At 40.2% G+C, this 13325-nt stretch overlaps 1 protein-coding gene across 1 annotated transcript in view; it reads right to left on the reverse strand.

Moving 5' to 3' along the window:
• LOC102760193 (DNA-directed RNA polymerase II subunit RPB2-like) overlaps positions 1-13325 on the reverse strand; it is a 21376-nt gene that overhangs the window by 2868 nt on the left and 5183 nt on the right. Inside the window, exons 5-12 of the mRNA XM_015562062.1 lie at positions 11533-11676; positions 11161-11300; positions 10948-11059; positions 7233-7322; positions 6399-6653; positions 5915-6083; positions 3864-3960; positions 2477-2568 (exon numbers count right to left, since the gene is read on the reverse strand). Coding sequence (XP_015417548.1) covers positions 2477-2568; positions 3864-3960; positions 5915-6083; positions 6399-6653; positions 7233-7322; positions 10948-11059; positions 11161-11300; positions 11533-11676 — 1099 coding nt within the window. The remainder of the gene's footprint in view (positions 1-2476; positions 2569-3863; positions 3961-5914; positions 6084-6398; positions 6654-7232; positions 7323-10947; positions 11060-11160; positions 11301-11532; positions 11677-13325) is intronic.

Consider the following 13325-nt stretch of genomic DNA (forward strand, 5'->3'; position numbering starts at 1 on the left):
ATGCTGTAGGAATACCAGAAACAATGTTCCTGCTTTTATGGCCCTTAAGAGTCTAGTGGGAGAAACAGATAATAAGCGAAGAATTAATTGATTCAACAAATAAGTATTGAGTGACAGCCTATGGCAAGCACTGTTTTAAGCAATGTGGCAGTACTAATGCACAAAGCAGATAAAGTTCTAATGGAGTTTACATGGTAATGAAGGAGTCGCACATTGAACACATACATATACTAGTACAACTATAAGTGCCAGTGAGAAAAATAAGACTGCGTCCAGGAGAGCATGTGAAGTATGATAGTAAAGGAAGGCCGTCTGGGTTTGGTGACATTTAAGAGACCTGGTGAAACTTAGGAGCAAACTTTGCAGCTGTGCTCTGTAGAAGATCCTCCCTCCCGGGTGCACCCTGGGACCAGGAAGGAAATTGCTGAGAAGATGTGAGCACAGTGGGGAGTCATAGAAACTGGGATGTGAGGAGTTGATAGCCAGGAGCTAAATGATGTAACTTGTACAGAGGATTTTAGATTAACTGAAAATATGAAGTGCACACAAGACAAATAACATGACATAAGGATAGAGGAAAATAGGGAAGAACCTATTTAGATAGTGTTGGTTTAGGAAGGCTCCCTGAGAAAGCAACATTTAAACAGTTCTGATCCTTACTAATAAAAGCCTAAGTAGTCCTCATGCCTTGATGCCCTCACACCATCACAAGATGGCTGCGCACACAGTGGGCGCTTGCAGGTGGGCAGTGCTGGGCTTGACGCTGCCTGCGGGCATGGAGCCTGCCTGGGAGTCCCGACTCCACCTGCATCCCGACTCCACATGGTGTGGAGGCGGAACCCCCAGCTCCGGGCCACCTCTGTGGGGCGATCTATCGCAGGGCTCCTGCACTGTGACAGGGCACAGGCTAAGATGGGAGACCCCGGCCCCCCGTGCACAAATTTCGTGACTCACCATGACCATCCTATATAATAAAACGCTAATATGCAAAAAGACCGAACAGCAAAACAACCAGTCGCTATGATGTGTGCTGACCACCAGGGGGCATGCACAGAACATGGCAAGAGTTGGCAGCAGGAAGCAGAGCGCGGAACGTGGTGGGCATGGGCCGCAGCGGGATGGTGGAGGCGAACAGGGTCACCAGACCAAGGCAGGGCGCCAGTCGCTGTCATTAGGGTGAGTCTCTGGTGGTTACTGAAAATTCTTTCCTCCCATGCACCACGGTCCCACCTGGCACTTGCACCTGCTGCCAGCGCCAGCCCACACCCAACTGCTGGGTGTTGGTAGCGTGTGCGAGCAGCGGCTACTGGCCTCGATCGCCTCTCAGGGTTTCTCTATCTCCCCAGCTTCTGAGGGGCTATCGGGGCTGGCAGCCGCCTCTCACACCCACTGCTGGCTCCAGTGCCAGCCCCTATCACTTGGCACTGGCAGCGGGTACGAGCGGCAGCGCCAGCACCAGCAGCAGGTGCAAGCAGCGGCTGCTGGCCCTGATAGCCCCTGAGAGCTTCTCCACCTCCCCCTGCTCCTAAGGGCGATTAGGGCAGCAGCCACCACTCACACCCACTGATGGTGCCGACCCCACTCGTACCCGCTGCTGGTGCCAGCCCCACCCAATCGCTCTGTGCCATCAGCGGGAGTGAGTGGGGCCAGTTTTCGTCAGCATGTGGGAGCAGCGGTGTCAGGAGCTGGGCTGCCAGCAGACAGGATACCGGGGGCTGTGGTGGGAGGGGCCAGGTGGGGGTGCAGAGGATGGGCCAAGACGCACCCCTGTGCCCACCCTAGCCTCATGGCCCACAGTTCCTTTCAAGTTGCACAAATTCGTGCACTGGGCCCCTAGTATAATTAATACTCTTATCCTATATAATAAAAGGCTAATATGCTAAGTGTCTGGTTGTCTATTCAATCAAAGCATAATATGCTAATGATATGTAAAGCCACTCAACCACTTGCTATGACGTGCACTGACCACCAGGGGGCAGATGATCCAACCGGTAGATTAGCTTACTGCAGGGGTCTGGCTGACTGGGACTGAGCAAGACGGGCCTGGACATGCCCTGGAGCCCTCCCATGGTCCCTCCCTGGCTAGCCAAACTCTTGCGTCCCTCCCTGGCTCCAATTGTGCACCAGTGGGGTCCCTTGGCCTGGCCTGCGCCCTCTCGCAATCCAGGACCCCTCGGGGGATGTCGGAGAGCTGGTTTCAGCCTGATTCCGCAGGCCAGGCTGAGGGACCCCACTCATGCATGAATTCGTGCACCAGGACCTCTAGTTTCAAGTATTATAAACTATTCTGAACTCTAAAAAGCACTAGTCTCTTAAATATGAGTTCTAAGAATGACATAAAAATATACTCCCATGTGGCAAAAAATGAAAGGGGCGGTGGGGGGGTGGGGGGGAGAACAAACCCTAGAAAAAGTAATTAGGAAAACCATGCTAAGTTAACTTTGAATTCCATAATTTAAATGCCAGTATAACTTACCCTGGCATGTTTCACGTGTAGGCTTCTCAAAAACTTCTTGGTTGAATCCTTTTTGAGACTCCTGTTCTTTGTATGATCGATAGAAAACAGACCTAAAAAACACATAGTTCTGAAGGTAACTTCTATTTTCCTCTAATAATAAGACTTAGAATATACCAATAATTTTTACTTAATTATATACATATTTTTTAGGTGTCCGTGAAAATAGTGACAACTACAAAAAAGAACTTTGAGTTTTTAGGAAATAAAAAAAAAGGCTAGGTATTGTCTCATTTATTTATTAAATGTATACAAATACTGTGACTAGACAAATATGGTCACACCACAATGTGAAGAGAGGAGGGAGTTCCCATGCCAATACATAAACTGAGGGACAGGACACACACAGTACGAGTCAGGGGAAGGAAGGCCTACTGCGCGAATCTTCGTGCAATGGGCTTCTAGTTTAACTATATTATGAGTAAAAGTTAAGTCCTAAATGCTGTCACATGGGTCATACATGTAGCACTTGACCAATAACCTGAACACAGCTGGAATTATATGTAAGAACAGGAAGGATCTAATGTCACTGAGTCCAACCTCCTACCCAAAATAAGAATCCTTCCATAGGGCCTCCAGAGATGGTCACCCAAGATCTGTTCCAGTAGTTCAAATGCAAAGTTTGTGAAATATTAAGCTATAATTTTCACCCCCTAGTCCTAGTGCTATCTCTGAAACCACACACATACACACACACACACAAAATCCATCCTCTTATAAATTCCCAGTTTTTTAAGCAATCTTCATATGCTGTGGATTTGAAATTGCTTGTTAATAACATAACAGCATCACAGAAAAGAAGGTTGAAAAGAAAATACATAATAATACTTTAAGCAATTAAAAAAAAGAAAAAAAATACATAATAATTTTAACAGTTATTTATGGTCCTAAGATTATAGGCTTATATTTACTTCTTAGATGTTTCTATATTAACTAAATGCAAACATGTTATTTGCTTACAAAAGAGTTGGGGGTGGGGTCAAAATATTAGCATCTGAAAATCCTGAGCTACAGGAAGCAGTGTCTTCAGTTGTTCACGATCATCAACCAGGCCTTCTGCTTTCTGGAGTAAGGCATAGATTTCACCACACAAACCTCTACACAGGCATCCGCACAACAGCATGTACCTGCCAGATTGCCACTAAGCTTCGTGAATTGAGGCAAAAGGCTAGGTATCTTAACAGAAAAATTTATCTGCTGTCAGATCAAAATTTCTTCCAGCCTGACCTTCAAAATCACCAAAAAGTTTGAACATATAAAAGTCAAACCTATTTTTAGAGAAGTTTTTTTATTAAAATATTAGTATTTCCACTGCATCTGTGTTTGATGACTTTTGTAAATAGCTGACCTGAAAAAGCCTCTGTCTATCGCTGAACGATTCATGATAACGGAATCTTCTTGATTATATCCAGTGTATGATGCAATGGCCACAATTGAGTTGATACCTGTGGTGCATTGAAGAGCAAACATTAAAGCATCATCTGGGAAACAAAGAAAAATTGCCCCTTTCTTTTACATCAATTTTATTTCACCATATTTGCCACAGTTGTTTTCACCATGGTAATTGTCAAAGTTCACTCCTCATGGAATAGCAATCTGTGAGCAACCACTCTGATGGCTTAACATTTAATACAAGCAAATCCTAAGAGCATTCATTCCCAATGTATCCTTTCTGATAATTAGTGATTATACATAAAAGTTACCTCAGATTTATAAAGTATCTCCCCAAATCAAGTTACATGATTCTCACACTAACCCTGTGGCATAAACTTAAAAGCTTTAAAAATAGATAACATGACTAAAGCATGAAATAATAACAGAACTGAAAGGCATATAGTTCCTACCAGCCATGCCCTCAACACTTCATCTCAGTACCAAAGGAACATTTTATTTCAAATCCAACCCTTTAGTAATATTTCTTTTCTTCTCTAGCTATAGAGAAACTAGTTATCTAAATGTTGAAGAAAACACTGCACTGTAAGCCCAACGACATGAGTGTACTGTAGAAAACCTATCATTTTGTTTTTGTAGACAAGAGTAACCCCTTGTGGAGGACTTTAAAAATAAATCATTCTCAAACTTGTGAGAATCTGTTATCAAAATGTTAGATCCTTTATTGTAGTTAATCACTTAAAGTCACTACTTACAAGGCACACTTTATTAAATAAATAATGTTACCCTCAAAGACAAAATTCTGTTCATAATACAAGACAACTGTGCCAAAGAACTACGTATGCTGTCTCCTTTGATGTTCAACACTCTCACAGCCCTAAGCTTCTCTGCACCCTTTTGCCTGTTGTCCAGTCTCCTTGAGAATCTCCTCCAGCAAACTCCTGATTCTCCTCTTTATCAGCTACATCTCAAAGCCTCTCTCCCGATTTCCTTTCCTGCTGCCTAACGTTCTGTCTGTCTCTGGCTGTATTCTAACTCTGAATTTAACCTCAGCAATTTCATAGTAATCTCTAGTTACCATCAATAGATCAAAAACTTAACAGCTCTAGATTTGACTTTCTTTAAAACCATATTTGCAACTCACTACTGGAAGATCATTTCTTAGATACTCTGGGAGCAACTCAAAATGAACATGTCAAAAACTGAATTTATATTACCTCTATAACTTCTTCCTTCTTCTACTGTGCTCCAATTTTATTAATACTACCTCTCTCTCCCCTTGCTCACCCAAGCCAGGAACCATCTCTTCATTGCTCCACATCCACCCAGTAAACAAGTCCTATCAAGTGTATTCTATCATGTATCACCTCTTAGTCTTTTTCATTTCTTTAGGACCTTACCATTTCTCACTTAGACCGAGGCAAAAACCTCTAAATTACCTCTGTGCTAATACTGTATCTGACTCTGATCTACTCTCAGACGAGTGCCACATGATATTCCAAATAGAAAATTCCAATTGTATTACTTCCTTGCTCAAAAAGGTCTTCATTCTCCAAATGACATTCAACCTGCTCTCCTGCACACTGTGAGACCAAGCTTTACTCACATGCACTTACACTTCAGTCATATTAAAAGGACACGACTGCTGACGGTCCCCAGATCTCATGTGTTCCTGGATCTAGGCCCTGCTGAAACCTTCTCTCAAATTCAAATATCCTTTCACCAACTTTAGTCTAAAATGCTACCTTTCCCATGAAATTGGCTCTACACTTTCAACAAGAATACACCATTTCCTTCCTCTGCGCTACCAAAGGACCCTATACCTCCGTCATAACACTTCTGACATGTTTACATTTTTATTTAATTGTGTTCATGTTTCCCACCACATTATAAATTCCATGGAAAAAGAGACTGTGTCATGTGTATTTTATTAACCTTCCCAAGCACCCAGAAAAGTGCCTTAAGCATGAAAGGAACTTAAAAAATGTAGAACAAAACCAAACATACCTGCTGGCAGCTCTCTAAATCGCAGATATTCCATAGACCGTGTAGTCACAAGCGGTTTTTGAGGATAATAGAGAACATGGGCCAATGTATCCATACGGACGTGAAAGTTGGTGATATAAACTCCCATGGCCTGCTTACCCATAGCAGACTGGTATGTGTTTCTAGGAGACTAAAGGTAGAAATGAACAGCAGAATCAATAAAGTTGTAATTACTCCTAAAGGAATAGACTCTACAGGTTATGACATAAATCAGAAGGATTGGTAAAGTTATTGGGGGGGGTTTCTGAAAGATAAGTGATGACCCTTTGGAATAGTTAGTTATGGCTTCTAACAGTGAAACACAAGAATAAGCATGTTAAATGCTGATTCTATAGAGTTCACAGCCTTTCACTAAAAGGCTTTTCTTTAAAAACTATAGACTAATCTCTAACTTTTATTCTACTTCCCCCAATTCCTCACAAATAAGTTAAAAATGGCTACCAACCTGGTTATGATCAGGAAATGGAATAATAGATGCACAGACACCAAGAATCATTGATGGGTGAATCTCACAGTGTGTATATGTGGAACAATAAGCTACTCCTTTCTCTTGCAAATCATTTGGAGTCATTGCCAGCATCACTGTTTCTTCTTCTAGAGTATCAACATATTCCACTACCCCACTGACCACAAGATCCTGCCAACTAAAAAAAAAAAAGAATTCTCTTAATTTCCTTAATTCCTGAACTCTTTTAACTAACTAGGCATTCTATCTAAGAATGAGTATTCCAAAAGCATAGAACAGACTGTGGTTTCATATTTTAAGTGTGTTGTGCTTTGTTCTAACAAAATTATTTGTGGTGGTTAGGGGTTTAGTATATAAATACACTGATTAAGGTCTGGAGGAATATGCATCCAATTGTTAACAAGTATAGGAGAGTATGAAATGGGGCTTTTATTGCACATATTTTTGAATTTTTTTATAATAAAAATGTATCAGTCACCCAGCTGGCTTGGCTCAGTGGTTGAGCGTCCGTCTATGAACCAGGAGGTCAGGATTCAATTCCTAGTCAGGGTACATGCCCGGGTTTCAGACTGAATCCCCAGTGTGGAGCATGCAGGAGGCAGCCAATCAATGATTCACTCTCATCATTGATGTTTCTATCTCTCCCTCTCCCTTCCTCTCTCAATAAAAATATATGTGTGTGTGTGTGTGTGTGTGTGTGTGTATACATATTTTAATATCACTGCTTATGAATAGTTTCTTTTTGGGTCAATGAAAATATTCTGGAATTAGACAGTGGTGATGGTTGCACAATCTTGTGAATATACTAAAAACCACTGAACTATATACTTTTAAAGAGTGACTATTCTGGCATGTGAAATATATCTCAATTTTGTTCTCTCGAATATCTCTGATCATAGAAACCTAGATGTAAAAAAACAAAGTCGCATAGACTGTTATTTTCTCTATCATTAAGGCTTAGCTATAAATACAATAAAGCTCATAATGAATTCCTGGAGTACCCCCTTGTCAAAAAAAAAGACAAATCTTAAAAGATTATCATTATTTAATACATTAAAAGTCTAGGTATAATGTAAAATTTTATAAAGGATAAATATCTAACCTTGGCCATTATAGACCTCAATAACATCTGGTAATAATGTCATGCAAGATAAAGTAAAATAAAAAACTGTTTCAGGTATCACAAACACTAGTAAATGACAATTTTTTATTTTGCCTCTTTGATAATCACATATACTTCACTCTGTAACCTTTCAATAACCAGCCTCATATCACTTTGCCGACAATACTTTCCCAGGAATAAGTTTGACTCCTCCCAGTCACCTTTAGACAAATGGCTTACAGTCTAGCCGTCCAATGCAGTAGTCAATTGCTAGCCACATGTCACTACTGAGCCCCTGAAATGTGACCAGTGGGAAATGAGATATGCTGTAAGAATAAACCACACACTGGATTTCAAAGGCAGTCCCAGAAAAAAATGTAAAAACTCCATTAATAATATTAAGAATATAGCTCATTTTGAATATATGTTGAAATTTTAATGTTTTAGATGTACCGGGTCAAATAATATACTATTTAAGTTATTTTCACTTGTCTTTTACTTTTATAATATGGCAACTAAAAATCATTTTAAATGACTATGTAGCTCACATTATATTCCTACTGGATAGTGCTAAAAATATATTCCTAGACAATATCAAAAATTTTCAATAAAGAATATAATAATTATTAAAAGCACTGCGGAACTTAAAGTACACATACATATATTTTTTAAAAAATCAAAAGGAAAAAAGACTTTCAAGTGAACTGCCTAAATCTGAAAAATGGGAAAATAGATTGCTATTTCTCCATAAAAGTACTTTCAAAAAGTGAAATCACATCTGGATATCTTTATTAAAGAAAAGATTGGGTCTATTTAAGAAAGGAAAAGATCTGGATTGCTCAGTTTAAAAACAATAGTAAAAATAATATAAGCTTTATCAAAAACATCAAGTTCCTCAAAACTAGAGTCAAAGCCAATAAACAGAAAATGTTCCAAGCTCTTAGCCCACTTCCTGTCCTTAGAAAACAATCTGAGGAGAAACATTGTGTCTATGAGCAAAACATCATGAGTGGCATTCTCAAGTCCCAGAAAAAACCTTGCTTTCAATGCACTGCCTTGAATCCTTAGAGAATTCCTAGTAGAATATAGCTCTATTAACTTACCAGGAGGACATAAATGAGCGTGTCCTCCCAAAGACCAAACAGTATCTTACATTCCAAAGGAAACAGGTGTTCTTTAGTAGTATACAGAGGACTACTGACAGGAAAGCCCAACAAGCCCATTAGATGATTCAAGTTACAAAGGGGTAAAATGAGAACTTCTGGTTATCAGAAAATATGAAGGAAAAGAAAAAGTAACAGACCTCAGTGGATAGATCATCAGCCTACGGACTGAAGGGTCCAGGTTAAATTCACATGCCGGGGCTTCGGGCTCAAACCTCAGTAGGGGGTGTGCGGGAGGCAACCAATCAATGATTCTCTCTCACCATTGATATTTCTATCTCTCTCTCCCTCTCCCTTCATCTCTGAAATAAAAACTAAAAAAAAAAAAACATCTACTATATGTCAGACCCCATGCTCAGAGTGGAAAATAACATTCACATTAAGACATGTTTCCTGTCTCTGAGGAGTTAATAGTGTAGTGAGTGAGTCAGATATCTTAATGTTGAGGTTAGGAAACAGCCTACAGGCCAAATCTGCCCTCGCATGCCATGTGTTTTTGTAAATAAAGTTTTATTCGTTCCCATTTTATCTGTGGCTGCTTTTCACTACAACAGCAGGATTGAACACACAACAGACACTGTATGGTAAACAAAGCCTGAAATATTTAATATCTGGCCCTTTATAGAAAATGTCTGTCTTGATCTAAGTCAAACTGGGAAGTCAGGTAAGGTATCCTGAAAGAGATGTGTTAATATATGATTTGCAGAATAAGTGAGATTTACCTGAAAAAAAAAAATAAGCAACCCTCCTCCCTTCAGCCTGTTTTTGAGGAGCCATTGGGGGACAGGGAGCAGAAATACTCCAGGTTGAAGGAATGGGCCCATTGAAAGTAAAAAGGCCTAAAACAGCATGAAGAATCTAACTTTACCTCAGAGAATACAGAAAAGCTAAAGGAGGCTTTCAGCAGAAAAACATGGCATTAACCAAGTTCTCAATCATAAAAATACAGCCAATTTTGGTTCTTAGGCTTTCTCATAGCCCTGCCTGCCCTCAAATGAAACATGCTCTTCCTGCCTTCAAGCTGTGAAATGCCTGGGTCAAAACCTAAGGTGTCTGCCTTCTAGAAGAAAGTCTGGAGGAACCAAACTCTCTTTTCTGCTTTGCTAGGTAGAAAGATGGCCAGCTATTGCCTTAAGTGTATTATAGTTTCCCTTCGAAACTAGACAAACCCTAAGAGTAGATTTGCAAGAATCAAAAGCCTGAGCCATATCCCTAATACAGTACACTAAAAGCAAAAGTCCTATTTGGGAGAGTAATAAAGTACACATACTATATTTTAATGATTTTTTAAAAATCCATCCTTATCCCAAAGCATTTCAATACCCACCTAAATATGGGAATCTATTAGAGGTGTGTCACTCTTTATGAATGAATTTCTGGATTCAAAGAATCAGGTGTGATTATTCCTTTTAAAAGCATTGTTGCCGGCCTTACAAAAAGATCCTCAAAAAAATTCCTTTTACTTTAAAATATAATTTGAGTTCTGAAATATAATTTAATAACTTAAATTTATGCCGGGGTCCAACCCCAGCAGGTCTAGGGGTTCCCAAAGGTGTAGACGGAGTCGGCGAAGAAGGAATGACACGGAGACAGCGTTCAGTTGATCAGCAGCCTAGCCAGGATCTCCAGCCAAGTTCTGGTCTGGATCTCCAGAGAAGTTCTGCTGTTTATTGTCTTGTTACATCCATATTTATACCAGTTGATTTTAATCCTGTCAATTTCTATTACAAAGGTTAGGGCGTTTCTTATCTCCATTCCAGGGAGGAAAGATTATGTAGCTTAAGCATGATTGTAGTGATTACCCGCCTGGCACTTAGTTAAGGAGTTTCATCCCCTCCCTGACTTCAGGGAAAAATTCCTAACTGGGGAAACAACCTTTCTCGGAGAGGTGACCTTGGTTAAAACACACAGCGCTAAGGGGAGCAAACATATTAAGAACAGTATGCTATATACGCCAGGTCCCTTGAAACATATGCTGTGCAGATGTTTCTTTCCTGCAGCGACTGTGTCAAGCAGCAAGGATGGACCGGCTTCCGGCAAATTTACACGTCAAATTTTTAGAAGCATATATCTAAAGCCTTAGAGCAAGCAATACCTACTACCTATTGAATTAAGATCAAAACATTACCTACACTTTTGACAATGTACTTTACAATGCAACAGAAACCAGTTAAAGAAAGACGCCAATACAAAAATAATATTGTCTAGTTATGCCCTGTTTAGAAATCCCACAGATCCTGGCCTCTTAATTAAAGACTCTTACTTCAGACACAATGATGTCCATCTGACGCCGCAATTTCCTTAGAGTGTTCATAAGTTGTTCAGGATCTTTATGTATTCCAACCCAGCAGCCATTAACAAAAATCTTGGTTGCACTGAAATACAAAACCATAAGCGTTTTGCATTTAGTCGCTCTATATTAAGCTATAAACAAAGATTAATCATAGCTTCTAAAAAAAATTACATCTATACACACTCAGCAATAGCTGCAGGAGAAATTTCTTCTAAATTTTCCATACTCCATTCTTCTAAAAATTCCAGAATTGGAGAAGGTTGAGATCCAACTGAAATATAAGCCATCAGGGCTAAATTCTTCACAAGTCCTACAGCATGGCCCTTAAAATGACAAACGAAGTATTAGTCACAGTGCTTTAGCGTAACTACCAAAATTATATCCATAGACACTTTTCCTTCAATTTGACTTCAGGATTTACTACTTTCGAAGAACAAAATTATCTTAGTTCTAAGCCACACTGCATGATTACATAAAAACTCACTCTGAAAGTAATTACATCCTACATAACTATTGGCAGACTCTTTGTTCTGAACACAAATTTTAATCCATTACCTCTGGAGTCTCAGCAGGACACACCATTCCCCACAACGTGTTATGCAACTGCCTCGGTTTTGCCAGCTTGCCATCTCTACCGATTGGAGAATTTAAACGACGCAGGTGAGAAAGAGTAGATGCAAACGTCAGGCGGTTTAACACCTACAACACAACGGCAAATCTTTAAAGTTGGGGCATTTCTGTAGAACTATCACATTTTTGGCAAATACTGGAATGAGGAAAAGTCATATTTTTACAGATAACCCACTGAGCGGCCAACTGACCCCATCCCTCCTTTCTCCATCTTTCCCTGGATAATCTTGTTCACCCCATAACTTCCATAACTTAAACAGGAATAGTAAATATTTAATATAAGTTCCTACATACCACCATACCACATAAATGTTTTCTTTATGGCCTGTCTCCAACCACTAGGTCATTAGTTCCACAAGGGTGGGGATTTTTTGTTTTATTCTCTGTTGCATCCCAGTACCTAAAACAGTACTTGGCATACATCAGGCACTCAGTAAGTGTTAAATGCTATCAGCTCACATTCCTTTGACCATAGCAGACATCCCTAATCCATCCTGAGATCTCTAAATCCAACAAGGAGATTCAAAATTTACAGGCTATTAAGCAAGGTAATGTTTATAAGGTAACTTTTAGAGGCATACAGAGTAAGCAATACAAGCTCAATATGCCCAATAACAAATCACCATCTTCCCTAGCCCTACAATAACCCAAACCTCCTTCCTCTTCCTAAGTCTCCCCTCACGGTTCATGGCATCATCCTTCCCTTAATTTTCCAATCCAGAAATCTCAAAATAGTTTTCCCTCTGACTTCCTGGTATCACACACCAATAAACATATCCTCTCAATTGTATTTTCAAATTTTCTCAGAAACCCAATCCCTCCATTCCCAATGTCTCAGAAACACACTGGCCCCTTACCTCTTACCTGTACTACTGCCAACACCTCACAAGTCCCCGCAATGTCCCCTCCGATCTATCCTCCTCAGTTACAGATTAAAACACAGACATGTTCACATCTCTCACCCATTTGCACAATTTTAAAACAGCTCCCCACCAACTAGAGAGGAGCATGACATGAAAGTTCTTCTCAACAAAGTTCCAAACGACCTTCCCCTACCAGTCTCCCAAACTCCTAAACTCATCAACATTGCCAAAAACCCTCTCACCTCCACACATTGGTCCGTGCTACTGACACAGAATGAAATGCACTTCCCCATTCTACTCTGCTGGCTGAAATGTTACCACCTCTACAAAAGCCACCTGACCCATTTCCAGGAAGAACTGTTCTCTTTTCTGTACTTTATGGAGTTCTCTTTTTTCAATATATTTTTTATTGATTTCAGAGAGGAAGTGAGAGGAAGAGAGACTGAGACATCAATGATAAGGGAGAATCACTGACTAGTCACTCCCTACACTGGGGACCAAACCTAAAACCCTGGGACACACCCTGACCCGGAACTGAACCATGACCCCCTGGTTCATAGGTCGACATCCAACCACCAAGCCACACTTAGCTAATCAATCACAAACTCTTACAAAATGCACTTCCTAAATATTTCTCACACTTGTATCCATCTGCAATATAGTCTAGTCAAGGGCCTAGTTATTTCTCACTAAGCCTGTTGCAACAATCTTCCTGCCACCAAGGGTAACCTTCTCAAATCTTTTCTCCACACTCCAATTACTGGGACTCTGCCTAAAAATCAAAAATTAAAAATGTCAACAATCCCTTCAATGAGCTATTCCCAGCTCCCCTCTCCAACTCCATCTTCCTAATTC

This window comes from Myotis davidii, unplaced genomic scaffold, assembly GCF_000327345.1.
Source record: "Myotis davidii unplaced genomic scaffold, ASM32734v1 scaffold1171, whole genome shotgun sequence".
Lineage (NCBI taxonomy): Eukaryota > Metazoa > Chordata > Mammalia > Chiroptera > Vespertilionidae > Myotis > Myotis davidii.